The following is a 23,249-nucleotide window of genomic DNA, read 5'->3' as shown; positions in this document are numbered from 1 at the left end:
GGAGGTGCTGCCCATAGAAAGGAGTAACTCTTATATGTAATATATGAACACAGAGGAGAGGGAAATGCTAAGAGTAGGTCATAAATTAAAAACTCCATTCCTCGCTAGCAGTCAGTGACACAGTCCCCCCCCCCCCCCAGATGTCCCTATGTCCAGTGTCGGCCTCAGCCTTAGAATGGAGATAACCCAAGGGCAGAAGGAGTGGCTAGTTGACCTGGTGATGGATGGGGCATGGAGTAGCCAGAAAGAATGAAGTAGAAGAGGAAAAGACATAACTGGCATTACTGATGCTGTACATTGTTGGTGTCAGGAATTTTCTCAAAAATGTAATTTAACAGTCATGTAACTACGTCATATTACTTCTGTGTCATCATGGATACATACAAGTGCATATTTCAGTACATTTTATTTATATCTTCAGTGTCACAATGAAAGATAATAAAAATATTAACATACATAAAAAGTGGAGGTATACAGCATAACAAAATAAAAAAATAGTAATAACACAAACAGCTACGGAAAATGCAGTGCTTGTGGTATTTTTCAGAAAGCTTCACAATTGGCAAGTGGCAACCTGTGGTAAACTATACAGCTTAATACTGTTGAAACGTCTTAAGTATTAAAATGTGAAGACTAACTGATTAAAGTGCTTTGATGGTCATTATGAAGCAGTGTCTACTAGTTATCCTTAAATCCAATTTGAAGCTTGGTATGTCATTTCCAGACAAAAGATGGATACAATGTAGAATATTATAGAAAGTAGATAAAATATCTTGTGATATTGCAACATATGTCATATTACATTTTGGAAGTATCATACAGAACCTAAAAGTAACTACATCTAAAAATCACACTGTCTATTTAATAACAAGATATGAATAGTGCAGTGAATAAAAGGTTACAATCAGGTGGTGGGGGGTACAATTGTGTTAAAACTTAACCGTTGAAAAGATAGAAGAAACAGCAGTTGTGCCTCCCACATGTATTCACAGCCACAAACTTATAGTAATGAAATATATGTCAGAGAATGGGCATAAATGGGAATATCTAAGAGCATAAGAGTTTGTGGCATTCACCATTAGTAGCCGTGGAAGTGGGATGTTACTGCATTCTAGCAGTTCTAGCGTGTTTTTAAAAGGCTTTCTTCAATTTACTGCTGGGTGAAAACATAACAAATTTTTTTGTTTCTGAACTTATTGCAAAATAAAGATGCTAAACAAAACAGTGCGGTGAGTAATTATGCAAAGGTTAATATTGTTACAATTTTACTGAGCAGAAAATATTTTTTTTTTATATTAAGCAAACTTTTTCTGTGTCAAAATGTTTTAAAAATGTACTCTGCAAACATTTTATATATTTGTATTGGTTTATTTTGGATTTGTTTACAGCTCTGCCATCTACTGTAAAAATATCAGCAACAACATTCACGACATTACCTACAACTACAGCGACACTCACTGCGTCAGTGCGTTATTCTCCCCTGACCTCTCATTCTTCTGCTTTTGGAAGGGGACAATCCCAGGGGTAAGTCTTTAGCAATAAAATACAGTTACAATTAATATCCTTCTAAAAGACTGAAATAAAATGCTGAAGACTGTATTATAACATTTTATACCAAAATATGAATGATGAACAGCATTTTGGACACTAAAGAGAAGTGGAGGGAATAGTATGACACATTTCAATAAAGAAGTATGTTATAAAATAGAGAACCAACATCTGAATCTAATCAAACCTGATCACATTCTCTTGACCTTGAAAAATCACTTCTTTAATACTAAACTCAGTTTAACCTACTGGCCCCATCTTTCTGCTACTCATTTTCATCAGCTGTGTCCATTTCTTTCAAACATGGGTCAGATTACACATTTCGACAGGGATTATCAATGAAAAGAGCAAGGAAGAAGGCAGGTAAAAGGAGAAGAAACAAAAATTTATAGATAACACTATCTTTTTGTTTATGTCATATACACTTATTTATTAACAGTGCCCCAGAATGCTAGTATTGGTCAAAAATTTAAATAACTGGTAACAGACAATGAGATAAATTGAATCAAACCCAATCCTGTAATACTGTCATCAGGCACAATGGGGATGTTTAAAGTGCATCAGCTATAAACAAAGTGGTGTTTAAGCATCGAAATACTAAACAATGCTTTTAATATAGTACATTGTACCGATTGGCCAGCATGGAAGAAATTTACACATGCAACATGTTATAGCTTTAACGTAATCTCAAAGCTTCATAGGCACTTACTAGGCTATGGATCTGAAAGGATCTAAGAAGCTAGACTTACATTCCTGTGGTAGTTTTTACCCCTTATATTTCGAATAAGCCAGAGATTTTAGATGTTGCCTATCAGGGAAGAGATGTATAGACAAACAACTTTGGCCATCAACAGTGGTACACATTATACTTTAGGTGGTAGGTCATGCATCACAGACTGCATGCTGTGTCAGAACTGCATTATGGTTGGCCACTCAGTGTGAAAATTGGATCTAGGTGATTTGGTTGCAATGACTAATGTTGCTAAAATGAGCGTGGGTACTTGCTGGTGATGAGTGGATTGAGGACTTGGCTTATTCCAACCTATGCCAGGTCCATACTTATGGTGGAAGGGGTCTATTTGCCCCTATTGGCCAATGTGTTCCTGCCTAAAGCCCAGCAGCACTGGGACAACAAGCAATTGGCTGTCTGATCTCCAGTTGCCCAGTATGGAATGCCTGAGAAAGCTCTGTTGAGCGTGAGCAGGACATAAAACCAATTAACTTGACAAACATGAGCTAAGCATTGCTACACTCAGTATAGGTTCACTGACAGGATGACGCTTGGAAGTAGATGAAATGATAGTAATGAAGAGGCAGGACACCTGCTGTATCCGGGAGACAAGATAGAAGGGCAGTACAGCAAAGCCAATTGCCTTGGAATCCAGCGTCTACTATTCAGTGGGAGTACAGACTAGAAATGGTGTAGGAATTGTGGTGAGGGAGAGGCTTCAGAAGACAGTGAGAGATGTCATCAAAATTAATGATAGACTCTTAGCAATCAGACTCCAGTGTAAGGACAAGGCAGGATTCATAATCACAGCCTATGCCCCACAGCAAGGTTGTGATATTGAGAGAAAGAGAACATTCAGGCAGCCGCTGCAGGACCTACAAGATAAAACAGGACAACATGGGTTGGTGTTGATAAGGGGAGACCTGAATATACATATTGAGAAGGACAGAACAGGATATGATGACTGCCTGTGTCCACATACTTGGGGCAACAGAAATAAAGAAGGAGATGTCATTTTAGATTTCTGTCTGGCAAATGGCTTGAGGGCGGTGAACAGATAGTTCAATAAGACATATAGTCAAAAGATCACATACAAGAATTACCAGCATGCAACTTGGTTAGACTTCCTCCTAGTAAAGAAAGAGCATTGGGCAAGAATCAGAAATTTCAAGGTCATTCTCATTGAAACAGCCAGCCCACAGCATAAACCACTAGTTGCCACAATCAGTTGTAAGCAATGGTCAGAGAAAACTCTAAGGTCAACAGAAACTAGGCTGAAAACCTATAAGTTGACTGCAGAAAAAGCACAGAAATAATCAAGATTCTAGGACACCAGCAAAAAAAGGAAATAGATGGAGTTAAAGAAGGGTGTTCATGCCTCAGAACAGCATGTGTGAGGACTATAGGCTGAGCCAGGTAGGTATACAGGGTACATAAGGAAAGCTGGTGGTTGAATGCAGAAGTCCAAGAAGTCATCAAAAGAAAGATAGAATGCAGGAAAAAATGGACCAGATTCAGAAGGAACACCAGTTGGATAACAAAGAATGTAAGAGAGCAATTGCCACAACAAAGAACAAGGCATCAGAGGCACTCTATCAGCTTCTGCAAAATGACTCAGTAGATGGCACAAAGAAGCTCCATCAGGGTGCAAGACAAAGACAGAAAAATAAAGAAGATAGTCATCAGACACCATTTGTAAGGGACGCCAGCAACAACCTGCTCAACAGTCCACAGGACATCAAATGCAGATGGAAGGACTACTTCAAGCAGCTTTTGAATGAAGAAAACCCACAGAAACTGTACTGTCCCAGAAACAGGCTAGCAATAAAGATGAAGAGAAGCCCACCCTTGAAAAAGTAGGATTATCACTAAGGAAAATAAAGTCAAGGAAATCATTAGGCTCAGATACGTTCATGGCAGATATGGTAAAAATGTTTATAGGATCATAGGAAGTTACTAGGCTAATGCCCCAGGGCCCTTACAAGCCTAGCCAAGTTCATCCCATGTTCCCAATGGTGTCTGGTTCAAGCAGACACTAAAATCAGCACCTACTGCCCCTGTCCAAGAGGGACACAGGTGGAACCCTTAGGGTTAATTTCTGGTTACCCATCCAGTCATCCAAATCATGCTTAAATAGGACCAATGAGGGGTTTTATTTAGCATGAATAGGAAGCTTGTTCCAAAGGCGGGGCAACCTCTGTGAGACAAATCTGTCTCTCCAGCAAGTTCTGTTGATGTCACATACCAGGTGAAGTCCTTTGACCCATGTGTCACTTGACTAGCAAATGTGCATCTTTTTCATTAAAGCTGGGTCAGAGATTGCTCTATATGCAAGGCACAGGTCACCTATGGGCAGTCTGTATGACACAGAGTAAAGTGACAATGATTTCAGTCTGTCTGCATAAGACAGATCTTGAACAATGTTGGGTGAATTAGGGGAGAAATGACTCAAGGGAGTACTCATAGCAGAGAAGGATCCAGCAATAGGCGACCTAGGCAAGGCCCACGTTGCCTGGGATCCCCGTGCTGGCTTGGGGGGAGGTCAATAAAAAATAATCTTTGCCATAAAATAAAACATGCCCAAAGATGCCTGTTAGACATAGTAGAGCTTTAGAACCTCACGGGAGACTTCTGTGAAAAACAGCAGGCCCCAGGAACCTCAGTGTTAGGACATTGTTTTAATAACAGTAAACAGAGCAGGGTTTGATTTAACAGCAGGAGTGGGAAACTGGTGAGTGTTGTAAGTAGCGTGGGTTGATTTAACAGCAGAGGTGTATGTGTGTGGAATACTTCAGTCAGGTGGGATGTCTAGCTAGGTGGCTTTGCTCAGATTCAAACCCTGAGCATTGATTATTGCCAAGCAAGTGCCTTAAACCTCCACACCAACTGCCAGGTCTCCTTTGGTCTATTAGCATCTACTAAAGGATGAGGGTTAGGCATATACAAGCTAGGCCTCTTAAAAATACACCCATGACTATTTATTTAACTGATTACTAAACTCAAGTTTGAGCATAACATTTCTACTAAAACATTCTCTCTGTTATATAGAGACAGCATGCATCCCCAGTATATATTTAGAAATGTTATTGGGGGCAAGGGATGAGAGCCTCTACACTGAATGCCAAAGAAGAGGGATTTCACAAAGAGTTGGCTGGTCTAAAAAAGAGGTTGAATGACAAGGGTTATAAACCTCATGAAATAGAGAGGAACCTTGTAGAACTTGATAATCTTAGGCTAGATAGAGCTAGACCATATTATTCTCCTGCAGGTGATGACACTACTTACCCTATTAATAAATTTACATCTCGCCAAGTTAAAATACCCATGTTTTACACCACAGATATTAAACTGATCATGGATATCATTAATGAGAACTGGTGGGTGTTGACTACAGACCCAAAGGTTAGGGAGGTTGATGGGGAACATCCCACCTTCCTTTTTAAAAACAAACGCAACCTGAAAAGGCTTTTATGCCATCCCAAGGAGGGTAGTAGATGTATTGAAAGAGCAATTGGTATGCATCCATGCGGGAATTGCAATTTTTGTTGCTATGTTGAGACTACGGGGTTATTTATACATCCAGATACAGGTCAACAATACACATTCAAAATCAATGCCAATTGTAAGACATCTCATGTGGTTTACCTTACCAAGTGCATAGCATGTGAATCGTTTTACGTTGGCAAAATAGAAGTCCCTCAGAGGGAGGATGAGAGAACATGTCTATAATATAAGAATTATGTCAAGTTAACAATGGCCTAGCCGAACATGTGATGATATCAGGAAACGACCATGGGTTTAGGTTTATGGTCATAGATAGGGTTTATACCTACAGTCTGAGAAGGGGACATCAGGAATATGACCAAGATCAAGGAAGTCAAATGGATTATAAGATTTAGGGCAGATTGAGGGAAGGGCCTAAATGAAAGAGCCTCTATTAAGCCCACTTTAAAATCAAGAAGACTGTCAGTAAAATGAAATAATATACACCCTATATGGATGTAAGCTGACATATGTTTTTGTGTGTATGTGTGTGTGTGTGTGTGTGTGTGTGTGTGTGTGTGTGTGTATATATATATATATATATATATATATATATATATATATATATAGGTTTTATATATTTTATGTATCATGCATATTTTTTATCATTATTATTATTTTTTGCTATACTTGAATGATTTTATATAGAGATTATGGTTAGTTTCACTTTAAATCAATGTAATTAAGCTGCCTACATGCTGATTGGCTGATGCACTGTATTTAAATGGACCATACTCTGAAGGCTTTTTGGTCTGATGAAGCTGTTATGTGAAAGTGCTTACTTCCTTCATTAAAAGCTTTTATATCATATTATATGGTTGAAATCTTCAATATACTGCCTGGTTTGTGTGTTGCCATACGTTGTTTTAAGTGAGTTTGAATTTTGAATGGATTTCAGTGGTGGTGGGATATCGTTCCATAGTTTAGCTACATTATTTGAATACAGTCACCTGCAGTATTAGATGATTTGGTTAATGTGATTTTTCTCCACAGCATAAAATTCTATTGGGAGGGGTGGTGTTGTATTGAGTTGTGAAGGTCTGGGCATTTTGCTGGCTTAAAAAACAACAATATTATTAATGTTAAATGTAACTACATTGCACAATGACAATAATGACTGATGGCTACTGCTGACAGATGTGGTTTTTACAGAAGGCCATTCTGCAAAGGTATGACTTGTGGTAGAGCTCCTTCTGTGTAAAGGACTAGGGCCAACATGATGTCCACAGGTTGTGAAAGGAAAGAAAAAGGAGAAGAATATGACAATAATAATAATTATTTGGGGGACAATAAAGTTAGAACATGGGAAGCTAGTTACATTTTAGGGATGAAGAAAGGAGCACAGTGAGTGCAGTAAAGGAAGATGGCCTAGTCTAAGAGTTTAAAGAAGATAACAAAGTTTTAGGAAAATAAGGTCAAAATAGATATAACAGGAGATATAATCTTGGAACTGATTAGAGCAAATTATAAGAAAATTATCAGCTATTTTCAGGCTTGACTTATTCTGTTCATGCAATTTTATGAATTCCCTAACTGCATTACATGACCAACATACTAGTGAAATTAATAATCTATAGAATGAGGACGTGCATCTTACATTTCCCTTTTTCTGAAGCAAAAAATAAATGACTTTGTATGGTAGAATTACACTGCCCCTAATGTGCTTATATCTTTCTATTAATTTCATTGGTGTTTTTTTTAACGTGTTTCTGAGCAGTATCCCACATTTCTACTGGAAGCAGAAGAGTCATGTGCTATTTGGTATTAAAATGTTATGCTAATTAGGTATCTAGATTTTTAGCTGGATATACCTACTTTTCCTTGGCTTTTCCTCCTATTTTCCATGTCTGCAGGTTGAAAGGTATGGCACCCTCCTTGTGGCTCTACTTCTTATAGGGCTTGTAGAGCCATCCCACCCGTTCAGTGCTGAATTTCTTATAAAACTCTGCTGTAATATTATCTGGGCCAGGGGCTTTCCCCATTTTGAGGTTCACAGGTTCATAAGCCGCTTAAAGTATTCTAGCCATAGTGACCAACTAGGAATTCAGATTATCTTATATCAGTATCAAATACTTTATTGCCTATCTATTTATCAAGTGAATTTTTGAAAACTTCAGCATTTATTGTGCCATGGCTACTCTGTGGGAATTTTCTCTACAGCTTTGTTATTTTTTGGTCACTATAATTGTAACTTTCTTTAGTGTTAAATATTTCTATGAAGTAATTCATATTATGTCCCTGTGTAGAGGTGTTATATATTTTCATGCTCAGTAAATTCTGTAACACATGATCCATCAATATTCTATAAGTCATAATAAATTTTTCTCGAATATATCTGTAATGTAATATATTGTACATACATTTAGGTGTTTGTACATCTATCTAGATAACTTAAATCTTTAATTGATGTCCTTTTTGTTCATTTTCTTTAAACTATTTCTAGCCATTGTAAAATCCCTAATGTGTAAATGCAAAAATTGTTATTGTACTTAATTACTGTTCTTGTATATGATTTGTATAAGGAAGTAAAACATCTTTCATCCATAGTAGACAAATTTTTCAACATGAAACCAATTTGTTTCAATGCCTTATTACCAATCATGTTAGCATGTTTTGTGAAAGAAAATGCAGCAGTGACTATTATTCTTAAGTCTCTATTATCACCTATTGGTTTAGGTATCTCTACCTCTGTAACTCCTTTCCCCAAACGGTCTGCTTCCTCTGATTTTATTTTCCATAGCTGTAATCTAGTCAAATGTTTATGTAATTTATCCAAGTCCTGACACCCCGTCTTTCTCCCCTATTAAAGTAGATACCAGGATCTGAGTAATCTGTTTGGCATGTGTAACCATATGTCCGTTTTCCAATTTAAAGGTTGTGATTGTTATCACTCAGTGTTTTTCTTTTAAATCAGTGGAGTCTGCTATTGCTGCCCTTTTAATTGTTTGATTTGTCCCAGTGGAACTCCATCCTGACAACGCCCAGCCTTATATTGCTTTTCTTTTGATCATAGCTCATCCTGCCAGGCTCTGTTTATTTAGTTATTTTTTTATATCTTTCTTCTCCCATATGTATGTTTAGAACACATTCCATTCCCTGACATTTAATTTATTTAATTTGAAAAATTTCCAACAGACTGTAGTAAGACCTTACTCGATATTGATAACTGTTTGGCTTCCCTTCCCTGCAGCTTTTGCAAAATGCAGCTTCCTTACCATACAAGGTTCAGTTCCTAAGTACTTTTATCCCCAAGAAAATTGCAGGACTTCATCAAAGTAACACTGTAACACTATGTTGCCATTTTTAAAACAAAAAATCCATGAAAGTTACATTGTTACTAATGGGCCATCCTATTTAAAGCTACGACACCTTAACTTAACTTAAAGGACAATGTTAAAAGCATCACTGTTAGTGCAGATGTGCAATCTACCTTTAAATCCCTTATTTGTCATGGTCATTTTCCCATTTTCTGTTAGGTTTAAAAAGTAATAATAAATGCATCATAAACTTTTATTATTAAAGAGTTTCCCTTTCATGTTTCCTAAAGCTGAAGGCTTTAAATTATTAATTCTTAAGTATCTAGATCATGTCAAGTTTGACATTTTGTCTTTCAAACTAACATTGTTTTTAATAAGATAAGCTTCTTGTTTTTTTTGTTTGGAATTTGTTGAATTTACTTTTGAGATTAAGTTCATAGAAAACAACCAAAAGTCAGCCCTTATTAGCTATGAATGTAAAAATTAAATTCATCTGGATGAAGTATTTTCCAAATTTCCAAGAGATCCAAATCTGCTCTGCCTTTCCCGGGAATATTTCCACATTTTAGTAGCAGTCTTTTACCTACTGGAATCCTGCCTTTCATTGAATCTCTTATCATATTAAAGTCCCTCTTGTTTAGAATATCAGTATTGCCTTGTAAGTGGGTTTTGATTGCTTTCCAGAATCCTTACATATGTACTGAGTTGTCTTCGATGGGCCATACAAGTTTCCTGTCACCAGTTTGTCTTATAGTAACCTTACATATCCCTTACACTGGAAACTTTTGTTCAGCCTAGTATATCATAGATTAACTAACTCATCACTTGGTCTGCTTGGCACACCTGTAAACTGCTCATCCTCTCCAAATCGTTAAAATAGCTGCCTTAATTTTTACCTCTTGCAATAAAATGAGATTCCACTTTTGTTTCTGTAATTCTTAATAACAACGTTGTGCTTCATTCAGGTAGATTCCAGGCCATACATTCTAATGGTTAGTAGGTAGATTCCAGGCCACCTATTCTAACAGTTTGCAGGTAGAGTCCAGGCCATACATTCTAAAAGTTAGCAGGTAGGCACACGTTCTAACAGTTGTTCTTTATCATTGTTTTTGTCTTCACAACTCTGCTTGGTCACCTTTCCAACACTTATGCTGAGGGTCAGGCATTAAAACTAAAGTATAAGATTAGTTTGTACACCTATTTATCTTACTGCAGGCAGGCAAGGAGAAGATTACCTTGTGTCTAGTAACTTTTGCGCTTAGCTCTCTGCCAGGTCTGCTTTCCCCCCATTCTCTTTATTCTTGACAACTTCATACTAAATTAAGACATGACTTTCTTCTCTATGAAGTGGGTCTGTCAATGTCAGTAATACAGATTCACTTTAGAAGCTCAAAATACTGAAATATCGAAATTCAGTATTTCGAGACCATAAAGTGGAATCCTGAAAACAGCGAAACCTCAGAAGCGCGAAAATCAAAACCTCGCATACTGAAGGTTTTGAATTAGTGCTTCTGGTGTTTCACTGTGGTTATGGATTCAGGTAAGTGATGATATGTTAAGGGTTTTGGGTAGGGGCTGTGGTGTGTGTTAGTGTGTTTTGTTGCTGTGATGTGTATGTGTGAGGAGAATGTAGCTTGTGTGCTTGTGTTTTGTGTGTTTTTGCATGTAGTGCGACCTCAGAGTTAGAATGTTTAAGTAGGGTGGGGTGGGTGTGGGGGTTCCAGGGTGCTTGCCCCCCTGCTTTTATGTAGTACAGAGCTTGTGTGTGTGTGTGTGTGTGTGTGTGTGTGTGTGTGTGTGTGTGTGTGTGTGTGTGTGTGGAGGAAGGTGTGTGTTTGTGGACAGCAGAAGCGTGAAACTCAAAATCTCCAGTATGCGAGATTTTGAATTTCGTGCTTCTGAGTTTTTGCTGTTGTTAGGCTTCGCCTTTATAGACTTGAAATACTGAATTTCGATATTTCAGTATTTCTAGGATATAAAGTGAATCCCAGTAATACAGTTACATATTTTTCTGGTCCATAAAATATACGTTGATGCTAAACATGTTGTTAACTTTTTAAGTGATTTAGAGTAGTCTTCTTTTATTTGTCTCCAGTTTTGCAGAACATGTCTGATTTAGCCTCATTATGTCCTGTCCTTGTGAAAATCCTTTGTCATTGTTGTAGAACAGTACCTCCCCAGTCGATCTATGCAGACGTGAACATGCCTTGTGTGATTGACATGCCAAATGGCTGTTTTGTAGTATGTAAATGATGCATGATTGACTGCTATGCATCTTTGACAGTGACACTTGACCATGGCACAGACCAGATGGGAAATTTACCCTTTTCCACAATGTAGTGCAATCTCAAAGTTGGTATATTTAATTCGTGGAGGTTGTGGGGTGCAAGGGGGGGGTTATCCTCCTGCAACAATGAAGAAAAAAGTAGCACTTGGAGTTATAGTGCTGTTTCTTTAGCATTCGTTATTGAAACATGTCAGGGGGTGTTGGGTGGTGGGTGGAATTTAGGCAAAACTTACTACTGTGTATCCCGGGTGGGATTTAGGCAGAACTTACTACTGTGTATCCCGAGAGATAGTGTTCTACATCATTGCCAATCATTTAACCAGGCAGTGTTTTGGGGCAATTGGAAATATGGTCTCGCCACCCCAGTGGCCCTCTAGACTGCAAGCATAGTAACTGTCCATGAACCAGAGTCATTTATGGTGTAAAGGAAGGAAAGAAGGAAACTGGTTTTCATAAACAGGAGCGTAATTATCGTATGCACTGCATTCTTTGGATGTGATTCTTGGTTTCCTCATTCTGTTGATAAATGTTGAGTGAGTTTATTATTTAACTGTGAAAAAATCTGGCAGCGTGAAGTCTGAGTATAATGTTAATATTTTAATTATAAATACATTTTATTTAGCTTGTTTTCTGCAGGCATACAGGTTTGAAATACAGTGTTTGGGTTACAACAGTTTGTTTAGCACTTAGTGCAGATGAGTAAGGCTATGAACTTTTAGAAAGCTGCTTCCTGTAATACATGGCTTAATTTACTTAGCCTTCGAGTAAGGCTATGAACTTTTAGAAAGCTGCTTCCTGTAATACATGGCTTAATTTACTCAGCCTTCGAGTAAGGCAATGAACTTTTAGAAAGCTGCTTCCTGTAATACATGGCTTAATTTACTCAGCCTTCGAGTAAGGCAATGAACTTTTAGAAAGCTGCTTCCTGTAATACATGGCTTAATTTACTCAGCCTTCATTTGTTTTATGTGACTCTGCAGAGTTACTTCACCATACAGTACTCCTGGGCTGTTCCTGAAATGGGGCACTTGTGTCAAGTAGGCTGTCCCAAGCTGTTAGCAAATGCATTACACATTTGTGTTTTGAATTCCTGCACCCTTCACGTATAGAAGCCAGTTGAATGTAATTCAGTATATGTTACTTAGTAAGATTCTCAGCATGTCTCTTGTAGTTTAATAGGTTATAAGTATTTTCACTAAATGTGTGTTTCAAGGGAAGATACATTTACAGTTTCACATGCTGTTTTGAGAGCGTTTTGTTCAGAAAATGTCTATCTGTCTTTTTTTTCTGTAAAATGTAATTAAAAGTTTTAAATGAAATCCAAATCTCTGTGATAATTAAAAAAAACAAAGAAGACAAGAGGACATAGACTGACAGGTAAGGTATGACTGCCAGGCGCCGGATTCATCACAATGCTTAGGGTCCCATTTGCGCCTATTGGGCTCTGTTGACTCTGGAGGTGTAAGTTGGAATAATACAGCAATATTAGCCATTTGTCAAATAGATCAGACCTGTACTAAGGGATGTCATTTGGTATTGCTGTTCTTGTTGACAGAGAAGACATAGGTCATTAATTAGATGTATGTGTCCTGCATGCATGTAAGACCCTCCACCATAGTAACTTGTATGCAATAATATTTCTGAGTTTTGTATGACTTGTAGGTTGTTGAACAAAAGCTGTTGCAGTTTTTAAATTGCCTTCAAATGTTTTGCTTTATTCATTCCATTAAAGAATAAACAAATACATAGGCATGGATTGTGTAATATAGTGTAAACATGTTATATTTTAGTAATATATTATTTTGCAAAACCTTCTTTACATCCTCCAGCAGCTGGAAAGGAGTTGAAATTTGTCAGGTTATACAGTTTGCATTATTTGGAGTGATGATTAGAACCGCCTAATCTTCAGCACCCGTTATGTAGTCATTGTAGCACATTACTCTGATATGGTTCTCTACAACAGCAAACTGTTACTGTGACAGTTAGTGCAGTGGACTAAAGCTTCAGCTTGTCAATGAGCTGCTTCCACTAGCAAGGGTGCAGGGTTTGAATCTTTCCGCATTCATTTCCCTACCATGAGATGTTGAGCAAATCACTTAACCTGACAGTGCTTTGGAGCAACATTGAATTTAGTCCTGGTTCCTTAATGGTCTCTAGGACTGCATACCTAGTAACTATGAATCTGCTGTCATTGTTTACCAGCCATTCTCTAATACACTGCTGATCTACTTGAGGAAATGTTATGGTACTATCAACAGCACACTAATTTTTTAATGTTACATACACAATTCGTTATTTCTTTTCCTCAAAAATTTTTTAGTTTTCAAATACAGTTGAATAAATTCCATAGTATTTGTATATAACATCTTAAATAACTATGTACACTATTTACATCAGCCTGACACTATAACAGAGCTCAATATATGCAATTTCTTTATAGGTACAACAATCCCGTTATCAGAGTGTATCTGTTCAGTTATTGTAAAGTGTCAATCAATGATAATACTTTTTCCATGGATTGTTAATAAATGCCTTAGGATGAATCCTTAATCTTTAATTTTAATTTCCAACAATGCTGTGGCCTACAGTAGGCTGTAGATGTCTTCCAAAGTCGGTATTGTGCTTGTATTCCATCTTCTTGTTGTACACTTCCTTGAGATTGCAAGTGTTGTCCATACTAGATATATATTTGACTCATTCGGATGAGGACCTTCATACACATTTAATAATACTAGAGCTTTAGATAAGTTAAACAATTCATTAAATAAAGCTTGTAAAAAGTTTTTAATACCATTCCAAAATGGCTTAATTTTAACACAATCAAAAAAAATGTAATTCCAATCTGCACTGTGTATTTGCTCAGACCTCCAACGTATTCCCTTTGTGGAAGAATTAATTTTAGTAATTCCATCTGGAGTTAAGAATGCTCTGTGCACGCATTTCCAATTAAAACTTTCCAGTATTGTGTAAAGGATGTATGTGTTATTGATAATAAAATATTTGATTTAATTTCTTCAGTTAGCTGTAATGATTGTCCTTGTGTTATATAATTCCAATATGAGGATTTGGGTGTTGTTTTATCAGATTTCATCTACCATGCCTCCCCATACAATCATTCTCATCCCATCTATCTGTAGCCTGTTCCTACTCCCTTTATACCTTGCCACCTCCTACACCTACATCCATCTTCACCCTTCCTCCCTATCAGACCCCCCCTCTCTACCCTCTTCCTCTTATCTCAAGAAAAGACTTTCATAACATATCCTCCTCTTTAGTTTAATCTCATCCTCTCCACTTTTTCAGAATAAAACTTCTTCCACTCTCTATTAAATACTGCAAGCCTAAACTAATACACTACTATTCTTGACTGTCTAACAATCCAAAACTACTTCTACCCTTCCTCAACTACCTCTGCTTATCTGGGTACATACACTCTAACCCAGGACCAAATTCCACACCTACCCTTGCTCCCCCTGTCATCAATAATAAGTTCAATCTTAAATACCTAAAATTCCTCACCATTAATGCCCAAAGCCTAAAAAATAAAGTAACCCACTTTCATGGTTGGTTAAATCACAGCTTGCCCGACATTGTAGCCATCTTTGAAACGTGGCTAAAACCTCACATTAGCAAACCTGAATTCCTCCCCCCAGATACCAATGCCTCAGATACAACCGCATAAATAGAAAAGGTGGTGGTGTAGCCTTAATCTACTCCAACCAGCTATCCATCACCCCATACCCCAACCTCATCCTTCCATTCAACAATGCTGAACTAGTAATAGGCTTACTAAAAGTAAACAATCACAAAAGTATCTGCATAATTTCCCTCTACATCCCCCCTTGAAATAACACCAGTACTCTTGAGGAAATCCTGTCCTGGACCTCCTCCAATATCAAGCTAGAGACCTATATAGTTGGAGATGTAAACATCGACTGGAATAAAATAAACAACCCTTACCCCTCCTTATCCATCAATCTATTTAATTACACCCAAATAACTCCATTACCAGACCTAACAAAACAAACCTTGGTTCCATACTAGACTGGATCCTAGTATCCCATCCAAACAAAGTCATAAATTCTGGTGTCATACCTGACCCATTAGGAGACCACTTACCAGCCTTCACCCATCGAGCTACCCCCTCTTCTCCTCAATTACACCAGTTTATCCAGACTCGAAACCTCACAAACTTTAACCCAATAACTTTCTCTGACTCCCTAAGACAAACTAACTGGAACCCCCTAAAAACCCTTCCTCTAGACCAAGCCATTGAGTTTTTCATCTTTTTAAATATCCTGAACTCCCTACCTCCAATAAGAACAAAAAGAGTAAAAACAAAGACCGCCCCATGGCTAACTAAAGACACCAAAAAACTTATGCTACAAAGAGACAAAACCTGGAAAACATATTTCTAAGACAAACAGCCTGAAATTATATTTGGATACAAACAACTATACAACCTTGTTAAAAAACAAATAACTAGAGACAAAGAGTCTTACTATACCAAACTTCAGTTAAATAATCCAAAAAAACCACAAACTATTCTGGAACTCCATTAATTCCCTTCTCAACCCAGGTACTAAAATCAACCCCTGCCCAGACACCAGCAAATATGACCATGAAATAGCCTCTCTATTCAATTCCTTCCTTACCAACTGTATAGCAGAACTAACCAAGTCCTTCCCCCAGAATAACCTTCCCTCTCAAACCACCCAATCCTCCTCATCCCCTACTCCTCATCATCCTACTTTTGAACTTAAACCCATCTCAACCTCTCACATAAAGAAGCTACTCTCTAACCTAAAACCTTGCTCCAACACCCCTGACAATATCCCATCCACCTTCCTAAAAACAGCCGTAGATGGTGTCGCTCTCCCCATCAGTATCCTGATCAATCAATCCATGCTGGAATCACACATTCCTAAATTATGGCGTTCCCCCTTTATTCTACCTCTCCATAAAGGAGGCAAGAATAATAGTACTTCAAACTTCCGCCCCATAGCTATCCTCTTCCCAATCTCTGAACTCCTTAAAAAATGCATCCACCTTCAGCTTATGCCATTCCTAACCAAACACCAACTAATCACTCCTACCCAACACGTCTTCTGACCTGGCCACAGTACCATCACTGCTCTTCTCTCCTTCCTACACACTGTAAACCTCGCCTGTGACTCTGGAAAAATAGTTTCTACAGTTCTACTGGATTTATCCAAAGCATTCGATACATTTCCCACATGCATGTCGCCACAAAGAAGACGCTCTAACTGAGAATTGAACAGGCAATGTCTAACTGTGAGGCGACAACGCTACCGCAGCACCACCACCGCAGTGGTATCCTCCCTTAATATCCATACTACTTCAACTGACTCTTCCCGAAACAGAGATGTAGAGGCTACACTCTGTATTTCACTTAGAATGCAACATACCTCACTCCATCACCCAACATGTTCTCACTTACACTGTTGAGGAGCCACATTTCTGGCACTTATATCTATATTTTCATCCTTTTTGTCACTATCCAAAGCTTATGACCATGCATTAAGATGGGGACGTAAACTTACCTGTAAATTGGGAACTTATTCCTCTGACTTAAATGTTTCTTCACAATCACAATCCAATATATGAACTGCAGAACTTTTGAATCTATCCTCTGGTCAGTCTTTTGATTCCCTCAAGTCCAGCTCTGTGGCATAAATGGACTGAGCCATGACTGTGTCCCAGTCAGTCCGGGTTAATTTAGTGAACAGCCTTCTAATAAAGCCAGCAGGAAAAGGATGGACGTGAGAAATTGTTGCTGACCCCTGCATCATGGCTGATGGTGCTGAATTTCAACACAAGAGATTCACCTTGGGGAAGGTAAGATACTGCTGCTGATGCAGTAGACGTCTGCCAAGCCGAAGACTCTGGCTGTGTAGGTGTGTTCACTCCCATTGGGTAAGGTGTAACAGGCAGTGCACCAGAGTTTATAGCCAGTATAAGGTGGTGTTAGAAAGATTAAAAAAAATCCTGTCCTTTACTGGATGAAAACCATAATGGGTTTTACTTCCTACTTCCTATATCCTACCAGCTGGAAATTAGGAAGAAAAAAATGGGGAAAAAATTGGGTTAGGAATTTGATAGTTGGGGTTGGTTGCTATAAACAATGATAAAACGATGTAATTCTCTGAAGTACAGGCTAACAAAGTTCGCAGATGACTGCAAACTAGGAGCCACAGTCAAGTCCCCAAATTATGTGGACATCCTACAGAAGGGCCTCACTGAGACAGATGCCTGGTGTCAGAGCCATGGCCTCAAGCTCAATGCCAAAAAGTGCAGTGTCAACCCCTTTGGTAAAAACCCTGTACCCATGAACTACCACATAGGCAACAATCTACTTAACACCGAATGCATGATAAGAGACCTTGGGACCCAGGTGGACAGTAGTCTCTCCTTTGATAGTCACATCACCACAGTAGTCAGGAAGTCCTTCTATGTGGCACACCTCATCATAAAAGGGTTCTCATCCAGGAAAAAAGAGGTCATTCTTCCCCTCTACTCGACACTCATTAGACCCATTATAGAGTACAACGCCCCTTTTGGAATGTACCTCACAAGACATCTGCAGCAGCTGGAAAGGCCACAGAAGTACCTCACAAAGAGTATTACTGGCCTCATACAAGTGCCCTACACTGACTGCCTAAAAAAACACCAGCTTTACTCCATAGCATATCGCCTACTCCGAGGTTAAGCTATGTCAAACCCAGAGCTGTTGGACATGCTACACCTAAAGAAATCCCAATCCCTCCGAGCTACATGCTCTAGGGACCTAAACCTTGTCACCACAATAAGCAGGACACGCTGGAGGGATAGATTCCTGTCCTAGAGACTTCCTATACTCTGGAAGAAGCTACCTATCTATGTCAAGCAAAGTTCTTCATTAGCACTCTTCAAGAAAAATCTTGATGAGTGGATAGGAAATAGGAAATACACCCCAGGGATCACTTCTGTGTCTCTGCTCAACAGTGGCACAGGAAAATAACTTTCTTGGGTGGTGTAAGCCATGGAACCTTGTTGGCTAGGCTTACATAGGCCCTTGGGCTGATAGCCTAGTACCTACCTATGAACCTATAAAAACACTTATACCTTTTACTTTGGCACTGTCTTGCCATTGTGTTAATCTTAATTCTTCCTGTATTATAATCAGTGCTTTTTACAATGTTACATTTTCTTCTGAATTTCAGCCAACTACCTTGGTTAATAAACTAACTAACAACTAAGTAAGTAAGTAACTAAATAAATAAATGAGTAATAAAGCTGTAATTTACAGCTGTAAAGCTGTAAATAATGACTAATAAATTAACCAATATCAACAGATGCTTCACAGATTAAACATGTTGGACAAAAGGTTTAAAACAACTAAACTTCGAAAATTAAGAAGAGACATAAATGATTTTAATCAAGGCCATATTTTATCTTGGCCTAAAAACGACTTTAAAAATAATCAGAATGGTAAATCTATGAATAATCAGCTGAAAAAGGGAAGAATGGATAGACTTGATTCGTTTTCGGCTGATAGACAGTGTTTAACTAATTCAAATAGCTCTTTGAGCTCAGCAACCAATAGGGATAAAGTAGGGCAGACCCGAGTGAGTGGAATAATGAGGCAAACAGATGGTGATGCTGAGGAATGTAATGTTATGACAGGGGAAGCAGTAAATCCACAAATAGAGGTTGTGCAACCTCAGAACATCAGCAAGTCGAGGATTTCAGTACAAGGAAGAGTGGATAATGGTGGAGCAGTCATAATGCCGCAGAATGAGGCTTCCCAGCTGAGACCAGTGTCTTTAAACTTACCAGAGATGGCAGAACAATGAAAACAGACAGAGTCAAAAGGGGGTTCACTGCATCGGAACCAAACTACAATGAAAAGGAAGAATGACAGCCCACAAACTTTCAGCAAGCTGAGCCGAAGATAAGTATTATATACAATTGACTGATAGTAAATTTTTCAAGTTTCATTGTAATTGACTCACATGTAAATTTATTTAAGAAAGGTTTACAGTTTATACCAACTAAACGTGAAGGTCTTGTTAATGTACTAACAGATTTATGCATTTTTTTTAGAAATATAAGTCTTAAGTTGTTTTTTTAAGAACTAAATGACTGTGGGGAATTTAGAACATAAAAAAATCAAGTGTTTTCATGCCTGTACATTGTCCAATTGTGAATGCTTTTTTAAATGCATGTGAAGTAGATTTAAGGCTGTTATATAGGAAACTAAACAAGTATTCTAATAATAAAAAATACTTTAATTTAAAGTATGATGAATATACAGCGCTATGTGATTGAAAAAGAGCAGATCATTTGATTGTCAAGCAAGCAGATAAAGGTGGAGCAATGGTGTTGTATGATAAATATATGTATATTGCAGCTATGAATATTTTTTTAAATGATGATAAAACTTTTAAAGACGTGAAATGTGTTGACATTAGGAAGTTAATATCAAACGTTAATATGTCTGTGTATGACTTACAGCTACAGGGGAATATTTCCATAGAATTATTTAATTATCTAACTGTTACATGCCCCATCACCCCCGTTATATATGGTATACCTAAACTGCATTAATCTCTTACTGAACCCCCTATGAGACCAATTGTGTCAAGTAGGGGATGGGTCACCGAACCATTATCTATATATGTGCAGATGTCCTAAAACAATATTTCCCATTATGTTCTAGTTATGTTAAAGACACTAATGATTTTCTGAAAAAGCTTTCAAGTAGGGGATGGGTCACCGCACCATTATCTATATATGTGCAGATGTCCTAAAACAGTATTTCCCATTATGTTCTAGTTATGTTAAAGACACTAATGATTTTCTGAAAAAGCTTTATGAATGGTATAAATATAGAAAGACTAGTAACACTTATTTGTTGGTGACTTTAGGCATAAATTCGCTATTTACAGTAATACCTAATGAACATGGCATAGCTGCAGTACATGAATTTCTGTGTGCAAAGACATGAATGAGTGGAACTAGCACAGAAATTGTATGTAGTATGATAGAAATGGTTCTAAGAAACAATGTATTTCTATTTAATGGTAACTCATATTTGCAAATCTCAGATGTGGCCATGGGAACTCCCATGGCCAACACCTATGCTAATATTGTTTTGAATCAATGGGAAGAAGAAAATATTTATGGTGAAAGGAATATGTATAAGGAAAATGTGCAATTTTATCAGTGTTTTGTGGACGACTGCTTTTTAATATGGGATGGAGATGTCAAAAACTTGTTAGATTTTGTTGAATGTTTAAACAGTAGTACAACATTTTTAAAATTTAAGATGAGTTACTCTAAAGAAAAAATAAGTTATTTGGATGTAATTTTGTATGGAGAAGGTACGAAACTGGAAACAACAGTATATAGAAAGATGTAAAAGTTAATAGATATACTTATGCTAGGAGTATGCATTCTAAACATGTATTCCGTGGAACAGTAAAAAGTCAAGTTATTAAGAACAAGTAGGTTGAACACAAACGTGGAAAAATGCAAGGAACAAATGAAAATATCAGCTGAGGAATTTAAGTAAAGGGGATATAATGAAGCTTTAGTCCATAGTAATATGCGAGAAATATTGGAAGAAAGGGATAGAACAGCACCCCCTGTATTTAGTGATATCCCACAAATATATATGGGAACAAACAAAAGTAAAAGTCAACTAAGATATATTACATCTCAACATAATTTAAGTAAGAAAATAGAAAATATTATAGAAAACAAATGGCGTATACTGTTATCCACGCCAGAACTGAGATCTATTGTAGATGAAAAGCCAAGATTTGCACACAGGAACTGTTTGAACTTAAAGAGAGATTTATGTATGTTATAAAGACTTTAACTTAAATAATAGGGAAAGGGGAACACACCAAATCCACTGGATACACCACACAGAGGAATCCACAATGTAGAAAACTTCTTTAATGAAGAACTGGAACACACAAGCGCTTTCGCATAGTAACACTATGCTTCTTCAGGTGTAATAAAACATGAAATTGAGCAGCCTTTTATACAAAAGCTCTTGGTGCTCAAAACTGGCTAATCAGAACACTAATTGAATAATTATAGCATTCAAGCTAAGCTAGTTTAAAGGGGTATCATTAACAAATTCAAAGATGTTAAACATAGACAAAAAGAGAATAAAAAACATATGAAAGAGCATGAATAAAAACAGTTAACATAAAATGCGCCAAAGCGCTTTAAAACAATTATGCTGTCACACCAAAAAACAGCAACTTCTGGCCTAAGCTGACAGTGCAAGCCTGCTGAAAACTCAGAGTTGCTTATAAAACAAAGCAGCAAGTGTCAGTGATCAAATACATAATATGGTCCATATTTCAAAAAGTTCACAAAATATGAGCAAAAGAACCACGAATACATTAATAAAATACTTTAATAAAAAATAAAATAGATAATATCCCTAGAGGTAGAATCGCTCAACAGAGTTCATCGTGAGCCCCTTATCATAGAGCAAATAATCAGAGCTAATGCATCAAAAACACCAGATGATCATATTGTTGTATCAGTAAGGGCAAATGGTATTATCAAACTCTGCCTAGCAGAAATATCCATGTAATAAATATTGTCAAGAAACGGCAGTGTAGTGTCATTAATGAATAGTGCAGAACATGCCGGTTAATAAAATCAGCTTAATATCGCCTTCTCAATGAAAAAACATCTATAGAACCTACTAATGCACAAAATCCTAGACCTATATAACATAGTTGACTTATACAAAAGGTAAGTAATAAAACTCACCAGTAACGGCAACAATGAAAATAGGAATAAAACCGTTGTAGCATCCTGTATGCACGGAAAGCCATATGACGACAGTCAAAACAACGGAAACTGGTCCGACAGTAAAAAACATCCTATAACCAACAGCAACTGTCGGACTAAACAAAGAAGGACACACCTTCATCATAACCATCTGATCAACGGCTTTACGTAAAACCAGGAAAACCAACAACCAGAACCAACTGAAAAATCAAATACTGAATATTGATACAAGTATATGAAAATATATAATAAAGCATCAGAGGATCTGGCGGAATGCAAAACACTATTTGCCACTATAAAGATGGTGCACATAAAAAGTGGCAGCGTAAGCCGCCCCAATAAGATGTAGACACCCAACGGGGATCTCACCATAGCATATAAATATAGCGACTGAAATATGGTGTGAATATAATGCAAATCTACCATAATAAAAAAAGGCAACAAAGAGAGACACAATGATTACAAGAAAAATATATATAAAGGAATATACAAAATGGATATGTATACAAGACGTAAAACCAACTGCAAGTTAACTGCACACATAATATTGTCCAGTTATACAAAATACCAGAAGACTTATATAAGCCAAGCAGCAGTATGTAATGACATGAACTGGGAAATGAAAAATCATAAATGTTATGGACACAATATGGAGGGCTTAGAAGTGCACGAACTGGTTAATAAACAGGTGTAGTGTAATGTGGCACTCCTAAACTTACCTAAAGCCACTATGACATAGAATATACTAATTAATACAATTGGAACATGATGAACAGTTATAGGAGTCAAACCATAGTTCAATCATGCCTCAAGGGGGCCTTAGCAACATCACATTAAACATAACTAACAGATAGGTATGTAAAATTACGGACAGACCTAAAACTCAGTGTAAGAAAAAATGGAAAGTGCATGATACATGCGGCATCACCAGGAAAAGGTGAACCCATGGGAAAGCACTAAACAATCTCAGAGAGTATAAGTGCAGAACCAAGATGCACTGAATAATGTATCAGACAAGGTAACCAATAAACTTATGCTTACTTCCTCATATTGAGAACTG

General features: G+C 37.4%; 2 protein-coding genes across 3 annotated transcripts in view; one reads left to right on the top strand and one right to left on the bottom strand.

Annotated features, from left to right (window-relative positions):
- Nucleotides 1-23,249, bottom strand: part of RAB37 (RAB37, member RAS oncogene family) — a 2,500,291-nt gene that overhangs the window by 1,854,999 nt on the left and 622,043 nt on the right. The gene's annotated exons all lie outside the window — the stretch shown is intronic.
- The window catches only part of LOC122812926 (CMRF35-like molecule 3), a 247,589-nt gene that overhangs the window by 207,817 nt on the left and 16,523 nt on the right, over nt 1-23,249 (top strand). For both annotated transcript variants that reach the window (XM_044084988.1, XM_044084987.1), the window contains exon 3: nt 1,389-1,524. In XM_044084988.1, the coding sequence (XP_043940923.1) occupies nt 1,389-1,524 (136 nt within the window). The remainder of the gene's footprint in view (nt 1-1,388; nt 1,525-23,249) is intronic.

This window comes from Protopterus annectens, chromosome 10.part0, assembly GCF_019279795.1.
Source record: "Protopterus annectens isolate FY-2018-M chromosome 10.part0, PAN1.0, whole genome shotgun sequence".
Classification (NCBI taxonomy): domain Eukaryota; kingdom Metazoa; phylum Chordata; order Ceratodontiformes; family Protopteridae; genus Protopterus; species Protopterus annectens.
This window is presented reverse-complemented; position numbering and strand designations above follow the sequence as displayed.